At 41.5% G+C, this 23,925-nt stretch overlaps 1 protein-coding gene across 12 annotated transcripts in view; it reads right to left on the minus strand.

Moving 5' to 3' along the window:
• The window catches only part of LOC115860926 (cytochrome c oxidase assembly factor 1 homolog), a 242,806-nt gene that overhangs the window by 19,109 nt on the left and 199,772 nt on the right, over positions 1-23,925 (minus strand). For 3 of the 12 annotated variants that reach the window (XM_060304860.2, XM_060304857.1, XM_060304854.1), the window contains one exon: positions 231-283. The exons of 8 other annotated variants lie outside the window; for them this stretch is intronic. Coding sequence is in view for 1 of the 4 variants with exons in the window: in XM_060304854.1 (XP_060160837.1) it covers positions 231-283 (53 nt within the window). In the remaining 3 variants the exon portion in view is untranslated. Of the gene's footprint in view, positions 1-230; positions 284-20,240; positions 20,426-23,925 lie in introns of those variants that run through there. One more of the 12 variants, XM_060304858.2, reaches the window with a different exon arrangement.

Here is a 23,925-nt window from a genome sequence, read left to right on the forward strand (position 1 = left end):
GAGTTCCGCACGGCAGGAGCTGCAAAGCGAGCATGAGACACGAGGGAAAAGTCATCCTACACGGTTCAGCGATGAGCCACCCCATCCCCTCACGTGGCCTTGCAGCCACAGGTCAGCACTGAAGACCAGGCGAACCCACAACTATCTGGGGAGCGACGTTCATCTACTGTCTAACCTGAGCACACCCCAGAGGCTTCCGATGGGGAACTTGGCCCCAGAACAGCCATTACCTTTTGCCACTTCGTAGCCCAGCTTCCTTGAAAATCATCAAAGTAAAGTTGCCCTGCAATCAGACAAAAACTTTACATTAAAATCACTTTTTCAGGGACTTGCCTGGCGGCCCAGTGGTTAGGACTCCGCACTCTCACTGCTGAGGGGCCTGGGTTCAATCCCTGGTCGGGGAACTAAGATCCCACAAGCCGCGCAGTGCAGCCAAAAAATAAATAAATAAAATCACTTTTTCAAACCCAATTCTTTCTGGTTTCTAGTTTTACACAGCCAAGATTTCTTACCGGTCTAAGCTTCAGAGCATGCAAGAAGTTACGTTGAAGTTCTGAAAGGAGCCTTATCTATACAGGGCCCTGGCTGTTCCCTCTGACTCCTCTGCCACATGAAGAAGAAAAAACAACGCTTGCTGGTTTCCTCTCTGTGTACCGTGCACGTTTTGGTGCAGCAACCAGAAAACTGGTGTGGGCGGGAGATGGTGTGGGACCACAGCACATATAATGGGACCAGTCCACAGACACCGACACGAGATGCTATCCATGTAAGCTGTACTCCAGTGGACTAAAACAGCATCTCAGGGTTAAAAAGAAACAACAGTATATTAAGTGCATATGTAGCCATTTATGATACTAATAATAGCTAACGCTCATATCTCTTGCTACTATGTGCCTGGTGGTATTCTAAGCGCTGCACATATAAGGGTTCACTGAATTCTCACAACAACCCCATGAAGTACGAACTACAGTTATCATCCCCATTTTACAGACCAGTAAACTGAGACACAGAAAGGTTAAGTAACACGCCCAGATTCACACAAATAAGTGTGTAAGTGGCAGACCTGGGATTCAGACGCAGGCAGTCCAGCTCCAGGGCTGTGCCCTCACCCACCATTACACACTAAGATATCTGTGATTTCAGAGACACTGAGATGTGAAGAAAAAAAAAAAAAATGTCTTGGCATTACAATATATCTATAACGTTCAGTGCAAAAGGCCTTGTCAGGTGTGCCTTCCCTGCTATTTTTCCAGACAAAAGCGTGGCAGGTATTCACACCTTTGCTCTTCCTTTGGCTTATCAGCTAATGGTTGTTGAGGACCTGCCCTGGGTCAGACAGATGGTGCTGGGGATACAGACAATTCACACAAATTCCAACACAGACAAGGCCACGGAGCACAACCGCGCAGTCAGGCACACCCACCCCTACACCCACACCCACACACCCACCCCTACACACACACACACACACACCCACCCCCCCCCCCCCCCCACACACACCCCACACACACACACACACACACACACACACACACCACTCACAGGGTAAGCGGCCTAGACTCACACACTCATTAAGATGGGTTTCCAGCATTTGGAAGCTGTATAAAGTGCCTTGTTCTAATTTGCACAAAGGCGCCCACGGGCGAGCAGCCCAGTTAGTGTGCCCCCACGTGTACACCAAGAGAGGAAGCAGCACCCAGGAAGTGGTCGGCCCTGCCTGGAGGGGATCAGCAAAGGTTTCACAGAGGAAACCGACTCAGCAGAAGGAGGTGAAGGGGTAGGAAGAGGGCTTCAGATTTGCAGAAATGACGAGCAGAGGGAGAACAGAGGGGCAGAAACGAGAGCTGCAGAAGTACGGGGAGCAGAAGGGGAGCCACAGGAAATGGGTCTAGAAATAGAGGCGGTTACTGCTCAGAAAGGCCCTCTACCCTGCGCTGCTGGGTCTAGAAATAGAGGCAGTTACTGAAAGGCCCTCTACCCTGCGCTGCTGGGTCTGCTCTGCAGGTGAGGAGCTGCAAGTGGGAGAAGAGGGGTGCGGCGCGAGCAGCCGGGTGACTTCTGCGACAACTCAGACCAGCGCAGTAAGGCTGGATCAAGAGGGTGGTTTCTTAAAATATTTAGGACCGTTCTTATGTATTTGCTAATTTGTACACCAACTTCGTCCAAAAAGGATGATGGGGCTAACAAGGACATGCATGTCAGAAGAGAAGTAAATAAATGGATGAGGAAATGAAGACAAATGGAAAATAATTTTAAGAAGAGAAACACAGCTGGGGTAAAGTTAGTGTCCCAAATTACACACTGTCACACACTAGACATTTCCTCAAGGTGGCCACGGATTTGACACTGAGCTTCCTATCTGCTCAGCAGAAAGGCAGCCTCAGCATCTACAAGGCCCAGAGCATCCACGGAGGAGTACCACACCTGCCAGTAACACACCAAGCCTGAGAAAGCTCTCTCCCACACATGTTCAGAACGGGAACCTCTCAAGTGGCTGGCGTTACAAACAGCATCCCCGCTAATAACACACCAAGCCTGAGAAAGACCTCTCCCACACATGTTCAGAATGGGAATCTCTCAAGTGGCTGGCGTTACAAACAGCATCCCCGCTAATAACACACCAAGCCTGAGAAAGACCTCTCCCACACATGTTCAGAATGGGAATCTCTCAAGTGGCTGGCGTTACAAACAGCATCCCCGCTAATAACACACCAAGCCTGAGAAAGACCTCTCCCACACATGTTCAGAACGGGAATCTCTCAAGTGGCTGGCGTTACAAACAGCATCCCCAGATTTTTCTCTTTAAGTTCATAACTTTCAAATGACTATTTTTTTTTATAACATTTCATAATGAAAACCACAATCACAGTCCACGAAAAAAACATAAACAGAATTTTACAACTGTCCCAAGCAGTGAGGACTCAGTAGGAAGCTCTGCTGGGCTACCTTGACTCCGTGGAGAGGTAAGGTAGTCGTGATCGACCTGCTCTCCATTTGCCAAAGCGGGGTGAAGGGACTGGGGTGGGAGGCGAGAAAGGGGGCTCAGTCTCTACTCCTGTTTAACCAGCTTCAGCTTACCTGCTCCGTCAGCTAGCTTTTGAATAGAGTGTTCAGCAGGCCCTAATCTCAAAGAAAAAATTCTAACAGGTGCTGTAAAACTAGAGATAGACTTTAGGCTACCTCTAAGAATGTGACATTTTAAAACTAAGCTTTTGATAAGAATTGGAAATATTTAAACTTGATGTGAAAATCTGCTAGAAACTTAAATTCAATTAGTCTATTACACAGCCAATTAAGGAAAGAATTTTTTTGCTTTACCGTTAACCAAGCGGAAAGGGTCGCGACCCATTTTGAAAATTAAGGGACTAGTTAGCCACAGGAAGACGGAACAAAGTACAGGCAAGGTCTCTCCAGAAAGCAGTCCTAAGTAGCTCTGCTCTGATATACGAAGGGTGACTTCAGCCTCCAAAGGCCGATGGTCTACAAACTTTTTTCAAAGTACTGAATCCCTTTCTAGAGCCAAAGGACAATCTGTTAGACAGTTGTGGGAGCTGGCACAGGGCAGGAGGGCCCTCCTGGCTGCCTCCCCTCAAGTCCCCGACCAGATGAAGGAGGTCTACAGAATATCACTAGGGCGATGAACAGAAGCTCCCCTGAGGGTTCCAGCCACAGGCAGGATCTGACCTGGGAAGGGTAGAAGCAGTACCGTGGTGCAGTCTCAACCTCTGTGCACATCAGAATCACCTAGGAGCAGCTCAGGGTCACAAAGCTATTCCACACCAGAGCTATGACATGCATCTGTCTGACACCAGAGGCCCTGGTCTTTCCCCTGAGTGACGAAACACACATTACAGACCACAGATTTCAGAACAATCAGCCTCTCATACAAGTGATACGTGCTGTCCAAAAGCCACTCCAAAAGTTCACAGGTGCCACTGTATCCCCAAGTCATAATTTCAGGGGTCAAGACAGAACAAAGAGACATAAAATCCACTCAGAAGGAGAAGGAGAGAGAGGTCTTCCCTATTTGTTGAATGACACTGCCCTTAAGGACTACACATCCTTCCAGCCTTTATAAAATGAAACCATGACGGGGAGGGAGGGCAGAGGAGGCGAGAGAATCAGGCTTAAGAAAACAGACATGAAAAAATTAAGGCAGTAAGAATTAAAATTAGAGTGAAAGAATAAGGAAGGAATAAAGCCAAAAAGACCAATAGAGGAAAAAACAGAATTTAAGAAGTAGGAATAGCACAAAAGAAATAAAACAGGGCTAAACTTTAAAAGAATGAAATGTATTATATTTGAAATAAGGGAGACAAAAAAGGCTAATAACAAAACCCAAAAGTATAACAGCATGCGAGTAAATGTGATAAAAGATTTTTTAAAAACTAAAAGAACATAAATGTTCTCACCAAAAATAAATAAATAAATAAATGTTAAGGGATGGATTTGTTAACTAACTCATTAGAGGGAATCCTTTCACAGTGTTTATGTTATGTATATCAAATCACCACAGTTGTATACTTTAAATATCTTACAATTTTATTTGTCAATTATACCTCAGTAACAATGAAAAAAAAAAAAGGTGATTATGTTAAAATGAGGCCAGTAGGGTAGAGCGCTAATCCATTATGACTAGTGTCCTCATATGAAGAGGAAGAGACGCCAGGGATGCAGGTGCACAGAGAAAACCATGGGAAGAACGAGACCACCTGCAAGCCAAGGAGAGAGGCCTCAGAAGAAACCAACCTGCCAACACCCTGGTCTCCAACTCCCAGTCTCCAGAACTGTGAGAAAATAAAGTTCTGTTGTTGAAGCCCCTTCCCCCAAATTAAAAGACTAAGAAGGCAAGCATTTAAAAACTTAAGCATAGAAACATTAGTGCCAGCTTACCAGTTTGGGCTCTGGAGTCTTAGAATAACCAAAGGCTTCTAGAGGAATAATCTGTATTCTGAATTCAGGATAATCCCAGGCAAGCACCCTGGCAGGAGTCAGCTTTCCCCCTTGGTTAAGCTGAGTTAAGAATGTTGAGGGCAGGGGATGGTGGTGGGATGAATTGGGAGATTGGGATTGACATATATACACAAATATGTATAAAATAGATAACTAATAAGAACCTGCTCTATAAAAAATAAATAAAATAAAATTTAAAAAATATAGTTTAAATAAAGGTAGTTAATTGTAAAAAACAAACAAAAAAAACACCTACAAAGACACACACAATAAAAGACAGAAAGTAGAGCCTACTTTGAACAATAACAATTTACTCAAATCTGGGAGAAATTTCCACTAATTACAGTGTGAATGAAGACAGAGACACACTCCAGTGGTCAACTGCAGCCCCGCCTCTGAAGGGAAAGAGCACAGTTGCCAGGAAGTGCATGGGAAGAGGGTGCAGCAGCCCTTCGCCTCTCTCTACCCCTAGCCCAAAGTTTCTGGGTTTGTAGCAATCAGGAAACAGGCAGCCAGCCCCAGAGTGGGTGAGTCCTGACAGCCATTCTCCCTACCCCATCCAGAAGTTCTTTTTCTATATCCATTCCAAGACTACAATCCTTATCAGTACAACCCCACAGTAAGTAGACACAGGACTGGCAGTGGCAACAATTCACTCCAAGAAATAAAATAATATGGAAAAGAGCATTGATCTAGACACATAATTAGTTACTGAAAGACACTGCCTGTAAGAACCAAGTACAACAGGAATAAAGAGACATCATGCTAAGAAGGAAATGGGAAAAACTCAGATAAGGAGATTTCAAGGAAACCTGAAAATGCAACAGCAGACCTGCCATTAGCATTGGAGAAAAAGAGCAGAATTAACATGGCAGAAAAGCTGAATTCATAATGAGGAAGTTACATTCAAGACGTTTTCCCATAATGTGGAATGAAAGAGCAAAAATAGAGAAAATGACAAATGCCAATTTTATAGAATTAAGATCTACCAAACCTGATCACTGTAATAGCTGTTAAATGGAAGAAGAGACAAAACAAAACTATACTAGAAGAAAACTTGACAGAGTTGAAAAAAGACAAAACTGCATACACACCGTGTTCCAGATCCATTTGCCATCCCTCACTGGCAAAAACTTTACATGAAAAAAATTAAAAAAAAAAGAAGAATCCAGTGCCCTAAAAAGGTATACCCATAAAGGACAATGAATTCCCAAAGACAATGGAATAGTAACAATAAACTCCTGAGAAGCACAGAATGTGATCCAGAAACACTGTAACCGGGAATTCCCTGGTGGTCCAGTGGTTAGGAGTTGGTGCTTTCACTGCTGAGGACCAGGGTTCGATCCCTGGTCGGGGAACTAAGATCCCTCAAGCCCCCTCCCCAACCCCCCCCCCAAAAAAAAACCCCAAACAACTCTATAACCAATCAAACTGTGTGAAGACAGAGGAAGGCATTATAAATTTGGAAAGAACTCAGGTATTATAATCTACAGAGCCTTCCTGAAACATTTGATGAAATATACTACATTTCATCAAAAGATAAATCCAGGGCTTCCCTGGTGGCGCAGTAGTTGAGAGTTCGCCTGCCAATGCAGGGGACACGGGTTCGTGCCCCGGTCCGGGAAGATCCCACATGCCGCAGAGCGGCTAGGCCCGTGAGCTGTGGCCGCTGAGCCTGCGCGTCCGAAGCCTGTGCTCCGCAACAGGAGAGGCCACAACAGTGAGAGGCCCGCGTACCGCAAAAAAAAAAAAAAAAACCTGAAGGATTTAAACTCTCATATTGTGGTAGGTAGGTTCCCAATTTGTCCCTCAGTGAACCACACCTCCTGGTGTTTACACCCTCTCACATGAACCTGGGCTGGCACTAGGACTCATTTCAGCCAACAGAATGAGGCCAAACTGATGCTGTGGCAGTTCCATGCCTCAGCTTGAAGGAGGCCTGGCCTTCCACTAGCACTCTTGGGAGTTCCAAGCTGTCATCTAAGAAGTGTGGTTACCCTGCCCTGCTATAGAGATCACATAAAAAGAGTAAGTGAAGAGGCCACTTGGTAAGGGAGAGGACTGAGACTAAATGATAGCATAGATAGTAGATAGACAGACACACATGCCCCACGGTTCCAAGATCCCAGTTGAGCCCAGCCATCCTTCATGGACATTCCAGTCTAAGTGAGCCACCACATGACTACAGTACCAGCAGAATGACCATGGAACAGAAGAACCATCCAGCTGTTGCAACCATACATCATGAGACTTAACAAAATGGTTCTAAGTTTAAAGCCACTAAGTTTTGAGATGGTGTGTTACGCAGCAACAGAAAACCAAAACATCTTTTAAAAGCTTTTCTAGGGACTCACCTGGTGGCCCAGTGGTTAAGAATCCGCCTGCCAATGCAGGGAACAGGGTTTCAAGCCCTGGTCTAGGAAGACCCCACATGGTGCGGAGCAACTAAGCCCGTGTGCCAAAACTACTGAGCCTGCGCTCTAAAGCCTGCACGCCACAACTACTGAAGCCCATGCACCTAGAGCCTGTGCTCCGCAACAAGAGAAGCCACTGCAAGGAGAAGCCTGCGCACCGCAACGAAGGGTAGCCCCCGCTCACTGCAACTAGAGGTGGCCCGCATGCAGCAACAAATACCCAACGCAGCCAAAAATAAATAAATAAATAAAAAGCTTTTCTAAAAGGATTTTTTAAAAAAACAACTCCTTCAAATATATGTCACTTTTAAGAGCAAAAGTTTAAAAAGCAATGAGTGTCTTAATAATGGAAGACTTGGCATATTCATACAAGAACAAAGCAGAGTGGAAACATTCAAAGAGTAGAATTCAAGGCAAAAAGCATTAATTGGGATAAAAATAGACAAAAATATACTAGTTATAAAAATTAATGGCAAACAACATAACACTAAAATATACAGCTAAAAACAATTAAAGAAAACATATTTTAAAAATTGGAAACAACCACAGTAGGAGACCAACATATCATTTTCCATCTTTTACAAATCCAGTCAACAAAAAGCAATCAACAACAGGGAATCTGCATAATTTTTTTAACCTTGCAAGATTCAACGTGCGTGTGTGTGTGTGTGTGTGTGTATGCATGTATACATATTTGAACACAGTGAGATTTTCCAGTGTCTAACAGGCAGCATTCATCCCATAAGGCTTTGTAAGGCTTTGTTTCTCCTGTTCTCACCACCCAATCCTGTGACTACTTCCTGGAGAATAAATCTGTACAACTCTTGAGAGGGTAAAGCAAGTGTAGATCAGTAATTATGTATCTTAAACCAATTAATCTGAACCACTGTGGAAATTCATCTCATACTACTACAAGTGGCTATTATCCTTAATTTTGAAGATTAAAATGTTTTTTTTTGTTTTTTTTTTTTTGCGGTACACGGGCCTCTCACTGCTGTGGCCTCTCCCGTCGCAGAGCACAGGCTCCGGACGCGCAGGCTCAGCAGCCATGGCTCATGGGCCCAGCCGCTCCGTGGCATGTGGGATCTTCCCGGACTGGTGCACGAACCCGTGTCCCCTGAATCGGCAGGCGGACCCTCAACCACTGCACCACCAGGGAAGCCCTAAAATGGTAACATTTTGACAGAGTTTTAAATAAGATGGGAGAACTTAAATCAGCTTAATGCCATTTTCAGTAAGACTAAAACAAACTAGAAACGTTAACAGTTGTTATCCATTCAGTCAACAAATATTTGTCAACTGCATCCAAAATACCAGGCACCGTGTTGTGCACTGGAAATACAGAAGAGAACAAGACAGTTAGTTGTTCATGGATTTTACACTGTAGTGGGAGGAGACAAACAATATGACTGTTTTAGTTAGTGATAAATACTTTGGAAAAAATACTGTTCAGAGACTGAGAAGACAAGCCACAGACTAGGAGAAAATATTTGCAAAAGACGTATCTGATAAAGGACTTTTATCCGAAATATACAAAGAACTCATAAAACTCAATAAGAACACAATAAGAAAATGAATCACCTAATTAAAAATGGGCAAAAAGTGTGAACAGTTCAACAAAGACATAAAGATGACATAAGCATATGACAAGATACTCAATGTCAAATGTTATTTGGAAATTACAAATTAAAATAACAATGAGATACCATTAGGCACCTATCAGAACTGCTAAAATCCAAAACACTGACAACACTAAGTGCTGGATGTGGAGCAACCACTGCCGGTGGGAGTGTACATCCACTCTGGAGGACGATTTTGCAGTTGCTTGCAAAACTAACCTACTCACCTACTTACATACATACATACATACATGTGGCAGCTAGAAAGTGAAAGGGGGAAAGAGCAGTTTTAGCTGCGGAGTGAGGGAAGGCCTCTCTGCCAAGATCTGAGTTGAGACTGAAGGCGTAACCTGAAAACCCAGGGAAGGGCAAGTAAACCAGGCTAAGGCCCGAAAGCAGCCAGCGGCTTGGTCTGTTCAAGCAGCAGAAAGCAGGCTAGTGTGGTAAATGAGGGCAGGCAGGGTCTTCACCACACAGATCTTTACAGGGTATGGTGCTGAGTTTGAATTTAATTCCAGGTATAATGAGAAACTGCTGAAGATTTCAATCAGGGGATGACACGCTCTGGCTTGGTTTTTTGTTTTGGGTTTTTTTTTTTTTGGTTTCTCTAGACAGGGCAAGAAGGAAGCAGGAAGTCCAGTTAAAAGTCTTCTGTGGTAGTCCACACCAAAGGTGATGGCAGCTGGACTATCTGGTAGCAGTGGAGATGCAAAGAAGTGAACAGATGTCCGATATGAAGCACAATAACAAGGCTGAAGGACACGGCACGTAGCAGAGTGATTTCACAGAATTTATCATTATCCTTAAACCTCCTCACAAATATTTTGAGCATTCTAAACTACAATGCAGTTAGAATTCAGAAATGATACAAGAGTCTTGTAGAATAAGCTTTAAATAGTAAACTAGGATTTCTAAATCTCACGATGTCTCATCTGTTTGAACAAAATACACTTCAAGGCCATTCTCTTAAAGATGTGAAAACACAGCAACAAGATATTCAGTATGTTCTGGCATCCAAAACTTCATATAATAGGCTCTGATTCATAACTATTTTTCAAGTGAGTATGAGTAAGGCAAACCCTATTAAACATTTACTTCAGCATTTCTACTGAAAGTCTCCATTTTAGAAAAAGAATTTAGAAAAGTAAAACAATTCGGTATCAGTGACTAGATTTAGAATCTGGGAGGCTTGTGGTTGACTCTACCATCCCTGAAACCCTCCCTTTATTTGACTCAACCCTCTACCTATTTTCCTTTTACCTCTCTGGCCAGTCCTCTTAAGTTCCTTACTGCAATCTGTAGTCCTCTACCTGTCCTATACTCTCCCTTATTCTATGTTACGGGCTGACCTGCCTCCCCCTCCACCCACCACAAAATTCGTATGTTGAAGCCCTAATACCCAGCATCTCAGAATGTAACTGTATTTGAAAATAAGGTCTTTAAAGAGGTAATTAAGTTACAGTGAGGTCTTTAGGGTAGGCCCTAATCCAATTATGACTGGTGTCCTTATAAGAGGAAATTTGCACAGAGACATGTGGGCAAACAGAGAAAGGACCACGTGAAGACAAAGGGAGAAGATGGCCATCTTGAAGCAAAGGAGAGAGGTCTCAGAAGAAACCAAAATTGATGACACCTCTAGAATTGTGAGGAAATAAATTTCTGTTGTTTAAGCCACCCGGTCTGTTGTATTTTGTCATGACAGCCATAGCAACCTAATACACATTATGTCCCCACTTCCACCCCCAACTTCCGTCCCCATCCCAATCTTCACCTAAGATCTTATTCAATGACTTGAATTTGGGTCTACTAAGATGATCCCCAAATCTCTGTATCTAGGCCAGGCATCCCTTCTGTGCTTAAACTAAACCTCTAATAAACACTTACACATATCCCCAAGTGAGCTCCTTCCCCTACCTTCCCCTCTGCCGTGCCAGCTCTCCCCTTCCTGCATTCCCTACTGCGGTGGATAGAACCAATCCAGGTGCCTAAGTAAGGTACCTGGGAGTCATCATCATAAAAACAAAAATAGCGACCACATAATTACTAAACATGTGAGAGCTTTACATGCATCTCCACAAAGAAACGAGAACTCTCATATACTGCTGCTGGAGTATGTTAGTAAAAGCACCATGAACTACTGTTTGACAATATCTATTAAAGGGTACACGTACATACCCAATAACCCAGAGATCCCACTCCAAGATATATAGAAAAACATACATACGTACATACAACAAAGAGCACACAGAAGATGTTCCTAGCCATGTTATTTATAATAGGCCCCAAATAAGAATATCCTCAATGACGGAATGGAGAACAAAACAACTGTTGTTATGTTCACACAATGACACACAGTACATCAATGAAAATGAACAAGTGAGAATAAACCTTAGAAACACCATATTGGGCAAGAGAAGTCTGGATCCCAAACATTGCACACTGAATAATTCTCTGTGCATAAAATATTTTTCCTCCCCAAAGGTGGGGGGGGGCAGGTAAAAAACACACAACACAGGATGTCATCACCAATAAGGCAGAGTAAAGAGACCCCAGCCTCCATCTCCCAACAAATAACGATCAGACATCTACCCGTGAATGAAAATCGCTCCTGGAGAGCTCAGGAATCCACTTAAGGAGCATCCGCAACATAGTGGGTGAAAAAGCCTGAGGATAACTGCACAGAAAAGGTAAGAAGAAAGTTTGACTTTGCCTTTACCAGCCCATCCCCCAGGCCAGCACTGCTCAGTGCCAAGAGGGAACTCCCCCATGCGAGACAGTTCTCCTTGCCAGGAAAAGGAAAGCAGGTGAGTGACTAGCTTCCCCAGCCTTCCGGGGCATGGCACACAGGACCTGCTACAGTTTCACCCCACCAGAGACAAGCAAAGCTGACACGTATGGAGAGAGAGCTCGGAACAGGAAGGAGGGCCGGGGCTACCAATATCAGCCATGTGGCAGGAGTAACACAGTTCCCAGTGGCCTGCTCTGCAGAGGATCCCAGCAGCTTTCACCAGCAACAGGCCTGGTGGACACTGCAGAGCTAGCAGCCCTCATCACTGAGGACCTCACTGCACACCCCAGCAGACTGCTCCATAGAGGACCCCAGTAGGTTTCACAGCTGAAGAAACCAAAAGGCAGCACAGCCTGCTGTAGACCCCCTGCAGATTTCACCTCTGATATTTTCACCCACAGGTTTTCACTTTGACAACAGGGCTGGAGTCCCTCCCCATTCCTTCCCCACGACTTCCCACTTGAGCCCGGGATCCTCACCGGCAGCCAACTCAGGCTGCTGCAGCTGCGTGCAAACAAGACACCAGCCTAGACCCCTGCAGCTGACCCCCACGGATGTGCCTGCCCCTATGGCCCTTGCAGCCACACATGTGCACACCAACAACTAAGGCCCACATAAGACTCTGACTCTTGTCACTGGTCTGCACAGCTGCACATGCTGGCAGCCAGCCCCTGCAGGCCACTGGCGCCAACTCCCATCACAGGCCTCCAACGCCATGCACATGCCTGCAGCAAGCCCCTGAAGCCACACGAGTGTATGGTGACAGCCCAGGTCCCCAGAGCTGCTCAGGCACCCAGAGCAAGCCCCAACTCCTGTCACTGGCCTGCACCTCACGTGTGCCCAAGACAGTCCCAGCAGCCACACCTCTATGCTCACCAGCCTTGATTCCAGATACTGGCTCCAAAACCATGCATGCCCCATGGCTAGCTCCTACAGACTCACAAGTCAGCTCTAACAGCCAGGTCTCCTAGAGTCGGCCCCTGACCCTGCTACTGAACCTCTGACCTTGCCACTGCACATGTATCTGCAGCCAATCCTGCCCACACAGGCACCTGCAGCAGCCCTCGCAGCCAGGCATGTGGCACCAACTCTGGCCACCACCACTGCCTGTCCTGGTACATAGCCGCTGTACCTACAGACACTGCTGAGGACCTCAAGAGCCCTTGCAGACACTATGGACCGCCTCTGGCTTTCACCAAGGATCACACAGTTGTCGGTGTAGTGGATTCCTGCTGCTTGAACTGACAAGATACCATGCACCCATAGGGCCTATAGGTGCCACACACCCGTACACTTGGCACCCTGCACCACTAGACCCAGGTTTACAGCGCAGTCCAGTGGGCCGCCACCTGCAGGTGAAGGTCTTTCCTTAGTGAAGTCAGTCCATAAAGTCTAGAAGTGACTGCTTCCTCAAATACACAGATGCCTACAGCAACCAGAAAGAAACAAGGAAAACTGACACCACAAAAAAATCAGTAAATTTCCAGTAACTGACCTCCCCCCAAAACGGAGACAGACGAACTGCCTGACAAAGAATTCAAAAATCTGTTATAAAGATGGTCAGAGAGCTACAAGAGAACACAGATAAACAATTTAATGAAATCAGGAAAACAATACAAGAACAAAATGAGAAGTATAACAAAAAGATAGAAAACATAAGAAAGTACCAAACAAATTTTGGAGCTGAAGAATACAATCACTGAACTGAAGAATTCAATAGAGAGCTTCAACAGCAGACTAGATCAAACAGAAAAAACAATCAATGAACTCAAAGACAGGTCATTTGAAATTATCCAATCAGAGAAACAAAAAGAAAAAAGAATGAAAAGGAATGAAGAAAGCCTACAGAACTTATGGGACACCATTAGAAGAAATAAACAATGCATTATGGGAGTCCCAGAAGAAGAAACAGAGAAAGGGCAGAAAGCTTGTTTAAAGAAATAGTGGTGGAGAACTGCCCAAAATGGGGAGAGATTTGGACAGATATCTAAGTTCTTGAAGCTCATAGATCTCTGTGAACAATTCAATCCAAAGATAACTTCTCCAGGATACATTATAACTTTCAAACTTAAGAGACAGAGAACCTCAAGAGCAGCAAGAGAAAAGAAGCTTGTAACTTACAAGGGAACCCTCCTCACACTATCAGTGGGCTTCTAGCAGGCTGGGAGAGAGTAGGATGATATATTCAAAGTGCTGAAAGAAAACAATGCCAACCAAGAATCCATTATCTAGCAAAGTGCTCCTTAAGCAATGAAGGAGAGAGAAAAAGATTCCCAGACAAAAAAAAAAAAAGGAGGGAATTCATTATCACTAGACCTGCCTTACCAAAAATGTTAAAAGAAGATCTTCAGGGCTTCCCTGTTGGTGCAGTGGTTGAGAGTCCACCTGCCGATGCAGGGGACACGGGTTCATGCCCCGGTCTGGGAGGATCCCACGTGCCGCGGAGCAGCTGGGCCCGTGAGCCATGGCTGCTGAGCCTGCGTGTCTGCAGCCTGTGCTCTGCAACGGGAGAGGCCACAGCAGTGAGAGGCCCGCGTACCGCAAAAAAAAAAAAAAAAAAAAAAATGGGCAGGGGAACCAAACATTTTTCCAAAGAAGACATGCAAATGGCCAACAGGTACATAAAAAGATGCTCAACATTACTAATAATCGGAGAAATGCAAATCAAAACCACAATGAGATATCATCTCACACCTGTTAAACTGCTATCATCAAGAAGACAAGAGATAACAAGTGTTGGTGAGGATGTGAAGAAAAGGGAACCCTTGTACACTGTTGGTGAGAATGTAAATTGGTTTAGCTGCTGCAGAAAACAATATGGAATTTCCTCAAAAAATTAAAAATAGAATTACCATAAGATCCAGCAACTCCACTTCTGGGCATATACCCAAAGAAATGAAAACAGGTTACTGACGAGATATATGCACTCCCATGTTTATTGAAGTATTATTCAATATAGCCAAGATAGGAAAACAACCTAAATGCTGTCAACAGATGAATGGATAAAGAAGATACGGTATGTATGTACGTATGTATATATACCATAAACATACAATGGAATATTATTCAGCCACGAGAAAGGACACCCTGCCATTTGTGACAATACAGACAGACCTTGAGGACACTATGCTAAGTGAGATAAACCAGACAGAAAAAGACAAATTAGACAAATACTGTATGACATCACTTATATGTGGAATCTAAAAAAGCCAAACTCTAAGCAACAGAGAGTAAACTGGTGGTTACCAGGGGATTGGGGGTTACAGAATAGGACAGACTACCTTGCCTAAGGGCACAAACTTGCAACAGTAGCAAATAAGCCCTAGATATCTAATGCACAGTATAGTAAATATAGACAATATTGATCAAACTTGCTAAGAGAGTAGCTCTTAATTATCCAACAACTTAAAGAAATGATAATTATGTGATATGACAAAGGTGTTAAACATTGCTACAATGGCACTCATATTATTAATATATAAATGTATCAAATCAGTATGTTGTACACCTTAAGTTTACAGAATGCTGTATGTCAAATACACTTCAAAAAAAACAAGACAGATAATGACAAATGTTGGTAAGGGTGTAGAGAAACTGAAACTCTTATACACTGCTAGTGGAAATATAAAAAGGTGAAGCTGCTGTGGAAAATAGTTTGGTAGTTTCTCCAAATGTTAAACATAGAGTTACCATATGACCCAGCAACTACACTCCTAGATGTGTACCCAAAGGAACTGAAAACAGACATTCAAATAAAACTTACACAAGTTTAAACACGGAGAAAATAACTCTTAAACCCTAACCACCCAAGAAAAGTATCCAGAACATATAAGTAAATCCTACAAACCAATAAAAAAAAGAACAAACAACCCAAAAGAAAAAATGAGCAAGAAATATAAACAGACATTTTACAGAAGACTTATGGCAGTAAACATGAAGAAGTATTTAGTCTCATTAGTTTCCAGGGAAATGTAAACTAAGACCATAGACTAGCACTGTATATCCATCAGAATGGCAAAAATTAAGAAGCAGGAAAATGGAAAGTGTTAGCAAGGATGGAGATAATTGGCAACACTCATATACTGCTGATGGAATGTAAACTGGTACAACCACTTTGAATCACAATTTTGGATATGTAAAATTCAGCATTCACGTATCCTAAAACCCAATAATAGCAGCACTGCTCAAAATAGCAAAAATCTGGAAACAATTCGGATGCTCACAGAAAGGCAAATAAACAAACATATGATGATGTATTAGCAGAAAGGAATATTAGACAATAATAAAAATGAATGACCTACCATTAAAGGCGACAACATGTAGAAACAAAAAAAAAAACAAGAACACATGATAACTTTTTTGTAAAACCTCAAAAATAAGCAAAACTATACTATATATTGCTTAGGGATACATAAATTTGTGATTTTTAAAACGTTTTAAAAAGGCAAAGAAATGATAAACAAATTGAAGATAGTAGTATTTCTGATGGGGAGGTTAGAGGGTAGAATGGTAGTGGAGTTTTGTAAAACTTGACCTCTACCCTATTAGGGTCTCCAGCTGGGCCTGAGAATTAAATTGACTTCAGACAGATTAAAAGGAGAAAAGCATACACATTTTATTTTTTCATGTACATGTAAGCGTCCACAAGAAAATGAAGACCCAAAGAACTGGCAAAACCTAAGTGCTTATATATTAGGTGAACAAGGAGAGGCAACTGTGGAAAAGACCAGAGACAGACAGGAGTTATTTTTACAAGGTTTGTTTGCACAGAATACTTAGTCTCAACTCCCGGCTCTAGTGATAAGAGTGCTTCCTCCTGGTATGGTAGGCAGAGCACCTTACACTTGCCAGTTTTATCTGCTGCTTTCAGGAAGAATGGGGCAGGGGCAGGGCAGGGGCGGGGTAGTCAGAGCACCCTTCTTGCACCTTTTTTCAATTGCCTTTAGCCCACAATAATCCTTATGCCAAAGTGGCATATTCTGCCATTCTTCAATAGTGTTGGTTCTCATGTGTTCTTACACTGGGTGATCAGTTCACAAAAACCCGTAACTTACATATGTGACACATAGATTCTTTTGCATGTATTGAATAGTACATATTTTTTAAATATAGAAAACATTTTTAAAATATAAAATAATTATATATTAGCTCTGTGCCAAAAATACAGTAAATGAGAAATATTAACTATTTTTATTGTGAGGGGAAAATACTTACATAAAAGTATAATAGAATTCCATCATGTGTATGCTGCATGGTCTCAATAAAACAGGACTTATTTTTTATGGATAAAAAATAACAAGGAAATAAACCAAAATGTTCCCAATGACTCCTTCTGAAAGATGAGAGGCAGAGTAAATTACTTTTTTCTGGATCTTCGTGCTTAACTGTACTTATAAACCTGCATTAAGCATGTTTAAAGTACTAAGAGTGACAGCAGAACCAAACAGAACAGTCAATGAATACAATGTGTGACACGTATTATGCACTTAACAAATAATCTGTTGGATAATAAAGAAAAGTAAATATCTAATGTCTTCAGTCTTATCAAATTACTAAATGGTTTTGCTTCGCCATTTTATCCTAGCAATGTGACTCTAAGATCAATACAGGACATATTTTAAAGGTCCCACACAGGCTCTTGTGCTACTCTACACAGCTTATCCAATTCTCACTCAGTTGGCATCTCACGAAGACACTGCAGAAACACAGGAGTGGGGCTAAATACACACTCCATTCTTCGTTTAATCTCTCTGGGCCTTTGTTACCCCAGCTGTAAAGCCCAAACAGTACTGTTATGAAGAATAATGAAGATTATACCATAAAAGCAATGTGTTAATAGCTTTGAGTTGCCCTTATCCTCCTATACTTTGAGTATCTTGGGGGTATAATCAGATCTTCGTGACTGACTGACCGTCAGAGTTTCTGAAATAAAAAAGAGGATCAATAATGGCTTCTTAAATAGAATTTCTAAATGTCTTCATCTTCCCCCACCCAAACACTTCTGTTTTATAGATTAGAAATTTTCAATGACTAAGATGGTCTCTGATAAAAATCAAAACTATTCTTAAAATTCAGCTCAGGGACTTCCCTGGTGGCGCAGTGGTTGAGTCCGCTTGCCGATGCAGGGGACACGGGTTTGTGCCCCAGTCCGGGAGGATCCCACAAGCCGCGGAGCGGCTGGGCCCGTGAGCCATGGCCGCTGAGCCTGCGCGTCCAGAGCCTGTGCTCCGCAATGGGAGAGGCCACAGCAGTGAGAGGCCCGAGTACCGCAAAAAAAAAAAAAAAAAAAATTCAGCTCAGAGTGAACTTTTCTTCTCTTTTATGTATTGTACCTTCCTAAGAAGACTCTGTTTACCTGCAAGGAGAAATGGTATGTTACTTGTGTTGGATTCAATATAATACAATGTGTGGCAAGTGGGAAGCATTTAATATACATCAAAGACTATTTCTTTCTTGTTCCAAAAGTTAAAGGCCTTTATAAATCTCAATAGCTTTAAGGAAGTGTTGGAGTAATCACCCTCAACATGTAAAACTGCTGACGATCAAATTGCTGTGGGCAATTTGATAATAAGCCACTCCTTGTGTTATGAAAGAATGAACCTAGCAACATGCTTTGTCCATGATTTCAGCCTGATGTAATCCTAAAATTGGAGAGTATGATTTGTGACAAGTGGACCTGAGTCAACGACAAGATTCCTTAATGAATAGGTTTTATTGAGCTACTCACTGAGGGAATAAATATGCCCAACTCAGTATCAGGGCTTATCTTCAGGACTTGTAAGGGCAGACTTCCCATGACCACTCTCATTCCAGCCCAGACTGTGCTCTCTGCATAGCTGAACCATGGCACAAGTGTTAGGTATGTCAAAACTGTTGATAAACTGATAAAATGTCTTGGTTGAAGGTAATTTTAAAAGTTAAAGGTCATTAGCCAAGTTTATTTTTCAACCAATACTACACTCTGCATTTTTCATAGATACCCTCTATACGAGAAGAGCCCTTCATGTTTTATTTCTTCCCCAACACACATAATACATGACATCCACAAGCACAAATACCCTGCCAGGCTACAGAATAAGTAAGTACATCACTATATTGTAACACCATCTCTTCCTCCCCTGCTCAAGGAGGCAAGTAGAAAACTACTGTAAGATGAAGTGTAAATCCATCCTAATTCAATTGTAAAAGTAAAATAATTACAGAGAAAGTCAGGTTATACTTTGAGAAAAAAGTGCTATTGGTACATAGTTCAAGAAGATTTACATGACAAATCTTATCAAAGAATCCTATAATGAATTTAAACAAAGCCAAATGTTAATAAACATCCAACTAAAATCATTAATGCACTGCTTTGCTGATTCCTTTAATATTAAGAGCCCCTCAACAGATCTCTGAAAATTACTACCTATGAATACTGACTGCTTCTAGCTTTCCCTTTTGGAAATCCTGTACTTGCCTATTCATGAACAAAGAAGAAATTTCTAAAAGAAATAAAATGAAATATTAGCAGTGTATCATCTGAAGAGGTATGATTAACATTTACTATGTTACTAAAAATTTTTAAATAGGGAGGCTGCCCCTCCATCCACCCAATTAAACATGATTAAATAGGTGACATATTAAAATATAGGCTCTAATCCTTACTCGTGATTGGGGGGAACACGTATAACCACTAAAAGGAGATGGGAATGCTTTCATGATTCCCATATTCTTGGCAGAAAATTACATCTTTGTTTCTCTCACTAGTAATTCAATTCTAAGTAAGTTTTATAACCTAAGAAGATGAGATTTAGACTAATGAATTATTTGGTTATTAAAAAATACATATGCTGATAAGCTGTACCTTTTTCCCATGAAAAGTGCAAAATTGCAACCAAACAGTATTTAAAAGCTAAGGATTGGGGGCTATATCCCTCCACATGTTTTATAGGGTTTAGGGTATCACTTGTATTCTCATTCAAATTGATTTAAAACATTAATGAATTTTCCTATTTCCAAAACAATGGTGAAATATGTTTTATACATCCTGTTGGAAACAATAATCTGTAAAAGTACGTAAAAAACATCTTTCAAAGGCACTGAAAAACATCTTTCGAAAGCACTGAAAAATAAGAAGACAGTAAGAATTTATCAAGTCAAAACTAAGAGGGGATTTCAACAAATGGTGCTGGGAAAACTAAATATTTACATGCAAAGAAAAAAAAATGAAGGTGGACATTTACCTTACACCATATACAAGAACTAACTCACAATGGATCAAAGACCTACATGCAAGAACTAACACTATAAAACTCTTCAAAAGCATAGGGAGAAAGCTCCATGACACTGAATTTGGCAATGATTTCTTGGATATGCCACTAAAAACACAGGCAACAAAAGAAAAAAAAAAGATAAATTGGACTACATCAAAATTTTAAACTTTTGTGCATAAAAGGACACTATCAACAGAATAAAAAGGTAACCTACGGGGGCTTCCCTAGTGGCGCAGTGGCTGAGAGTCCGCCTGCCAATGCAGGGGACACGGGTTCGTGCCCCGGTCCGGGAGGATCCCACGTGTCGCGTAGCAGCTGGGCCTGTGAGCCGTGGCCGCTGAGCCTGCGCGTCCGGAGCCTGTGCTCCGCAGTGGGGGAGGCCACAACAGTGAGAGGCCCGTGTACCGCAAAAAAAAAAAAAAAACAGGCATTGGAGAAAATATTTACAAATCATATATCTGATAAGGAATTCATATCTGAAAACAAATAACTCCTAATACTAAACAAAAACTGGGCAAATTCAAAAATGGGCTAAGGACTTGAATAGACATTTCTCCAGAGAAGATATACAACCAGTCAATAAGCACATGAAAGGATGCTCAACATCACTAATCACTGGGGAAATGCAAATCAAAATCACAATGAGATACCACTTCACACCCATTAAAATGGTTATTAAAAAAAAAAAAAAGATGTGGAGAAACTGGAACCCTTGTGATTGCTGGTGGAAATGTAAAATGGGGCAGCTGCTGTGGAAAATAGTATTATTGATTCCTCAAAAAATTAAAAATAGAACTACTATATGATCCAGCAATTCCACTCCTGGGTATATACCCAAAAGAAATGAAAGCAAGGACTCAGATATTTGTACACCCATGTTCAGAGCAGCATAATAAACAACAGCCAAAAGTGGAAACAACTAAAGTTTCCAATCAACGGATGAACTGCTAATCAAAATGTGGTGTGTGTACACACACACACACACACACACACACACACACACACACACACACACGAATATTATTCAGCCTTAAAAAGGAGTGAAATTCGGATACATGTTATAACATGAACCTTGGAGACATTATGCTAAGTGAAATAAGCCAGACACAAAAAGACAATTATTACATGATTCTACTAATATGAGGTACCTAGAATAGTCAAATTCACACAATGTAGAACAGCAGTTACCAAGGGCTGGGGTGAATGGGGTAAGGAGGACATTGTTTAATGGGTACGGTTTCAGTTTGGGATGATGAAAAAGTTCTGGAGATGGATAGTGGTGCTGTTTGCACAACAATGTGAATATACTTAATGCCACTGAACTACACACTTAAAAATAGTTAAAATGGTAAATTTTATGTTACGTATATTTTACCACAATTTTTTAAAAAGTGAAATGGGAATGAAAAGTCAGCATGGAAAACAAATTCTGAAGCCACATTTCCTCTAAAGGGTCCTTGCTGATCTTGGAAAATTAGAACCTTTGTTTTGATTGATTCTCAGGGGGACAGATACAGAAATAAAACTGAGGGCCATCTCACCTAAGACCCTCCCCACAATAAGCTGGAATCCCAAAGGGCTACATCCTTAAATAAGAATCTGAAATCTGAAGCAGATTATAACCTAGGATCAAACTAGGATCAAACTGCTTTTCTCAAACTTTAAACTTGGTTTATAACCCATCCCGGATTAGAATACTCCCAAAGTGTCTGTCAGAAGCAAATGCAAATTTTCTAAGTACCTACGCTGTGGGCCTAAAAATAGTCTTAAATAATTTTTCAAATGTAGTATCGAGGGCCCAGTCGAGGATAATGGAATACACAGGAAACTAAACAGGAATAAGAATAAGCAGAAACAACAGACAGGAAAAAGTGGTCAGGAGATAACTTGAGAAATTGGAAATATCAGATGCAGACAAAAAAATAATTGTGTTTTCTGTGATAGGATAAACAAAAGACAAGTTGGAGTTTTTAGCAGAGAAGTGAAAACTATACACAGTGACACAGTTTGAAAATAGAAAAAAAAATAGAAAGTCAAGAATTAAAAATAAAATAACCCCAATTAAGAACTGAATAGAGAGGTTTAAAAGCAGATTAGATGCAACTTAAAAGATATTTAGTAAATGGGAAGACAGGAGAAAAGCCTAGAGGCATGCTAGAGCTGGCCTGAACCAGCCAGTGAAAGCCAGTTATGTGCAGCTCCTTCTAACTCTGCCTCAGTGAAGTCATGCTGGTTGCCTGACACTGCCCTTGTGAATATTTACACTATGGAAATCAACAACTGCTACAAATCAGGGCTTTTTTTCCCCCTGGAGAACCAGTTTAACAGCACATCACTGGAAGCAACCATACAGAATTCAGGACAGAGAGAGACAAAAAGATGATGAATGCATGACAGAGGGTAAGAAATGTGAAGAATACATGAAAAAGTCCAATCTATATTTAATTGGAGTTTCAAAAGAAACTGAAGAAATTGAAGAACAAGAGAATGGCAGGTGAGAAAATGGCTAAGATTTTTCCAGAACTAATGAAATCACCAAATCATAGCTTTAAGAAGCCCAATGAATCCATTACAGGATAAATAAAAAGAAATCTGCAGTGAAGTAAGACTGACCACTGTACCATTAGAGTAACATATTTATTTTTTAATCTATGAATTCTTTTCTTTAAAAATTGTAAGTGTTACCAGAATTCAGACAGGTGGGGATTTATTTTCATTACTTTTACCCAGAACACAATGAAGCCTACACTTTGGACCTGCAGATTCAGAACCTTGTTACCTCAAGAAAGTTTTCTTCTACTTTTATTTTTCTCTTTTGTTACATTTATTCTGATCTCTCCCTTAGAAATACCTTATTCTCCTCTCTCTGTCCTCAATATCTGTCGTCTTTACCCTCGTCACTTCACTTCCCTGTCATCATTTTCTCCTTATTCTGGACAATCTCAAATACTCAATATAGGATTCCACTTTCCACAGGATTAGCTCTGCTCTTTACAATTGTCATTGCAGATTTTTATCCCGCTATTGCATTTTCAGGTTTTTTGTTTATTTTTAGCTCCTCTTAAAATCATTTCAGCTCCTCTTAAAATCTCATTCTGATTTTTTCTTATGACTTTTTGTTTTGATTTCATAGAGGTCATTTTTTGCTCTCTTGCTAAGAATAAAATCTTACATTTCCACAAATATCTTCTGTATACCATAATAAATCATACAGAATGATTCTTAAGCCTTCCCTCATCATCTTTGGGTAATGGTTCCCTTCTTTTATGCGACAGATTTCTTTCATAATTTCCATAAAGATTATTATCTTTGAAAAAAGAAAATGAACAATTTTTAAATGGCAGAGTATACAGATCACCCTTGATTCCCGTCACTATCCATTGGATGGTGAAATTTTGCTCACATCTTGAATTTGGTCAGGTTTTGTGTGTACAGGCTGATGCACACAGGCCATGGCTCCATTTATAATACTCGGCAGACAGTACAACTATGCTGGACTGATCTAGGATCTTCTATGATTCTCTCATATTATGAGGAGAATTTTGTTACTATAACATCAGGAACATGCTGCAGTTTGTCTTTTAACAGAAAAAATAAATGCTAATCTGAAACCCTAAGAGCACAACTCGCAGGTTTCCTCTTAACACCACTTCTACAGCTGCATCGCATCCCTGGAAAGCAATATCCTAAGTTTCCTTTCATTCTCTTCCATACTACATATTGGAAATGTTAGTCTATGAATGGATACACAAAGAATGGTGCTGAAGGTAGTCTGGAGGAGTTGAGAGTGGGGGGAGATAGAGGAATCTCTAGTCAAGTTAACTGGCTTGTAATATGTCATGAAATACAGAACATGAAGGAAACAGGCTTCCAACAGTCATTCATGGTAACCTTCATCT

This window comes from Globicephala melas, chromosome 9, assembly GCF_963455315.2.
Source record: "Globicephala melas chromosome 9, mGloMel1.2, whole genome shotgun sequence".
NCBI lineage: Eukaryota > Metazoa > Chordata > Mammalia > Artiodactyla > Delphinidae > Globicephala > Globicephala melas.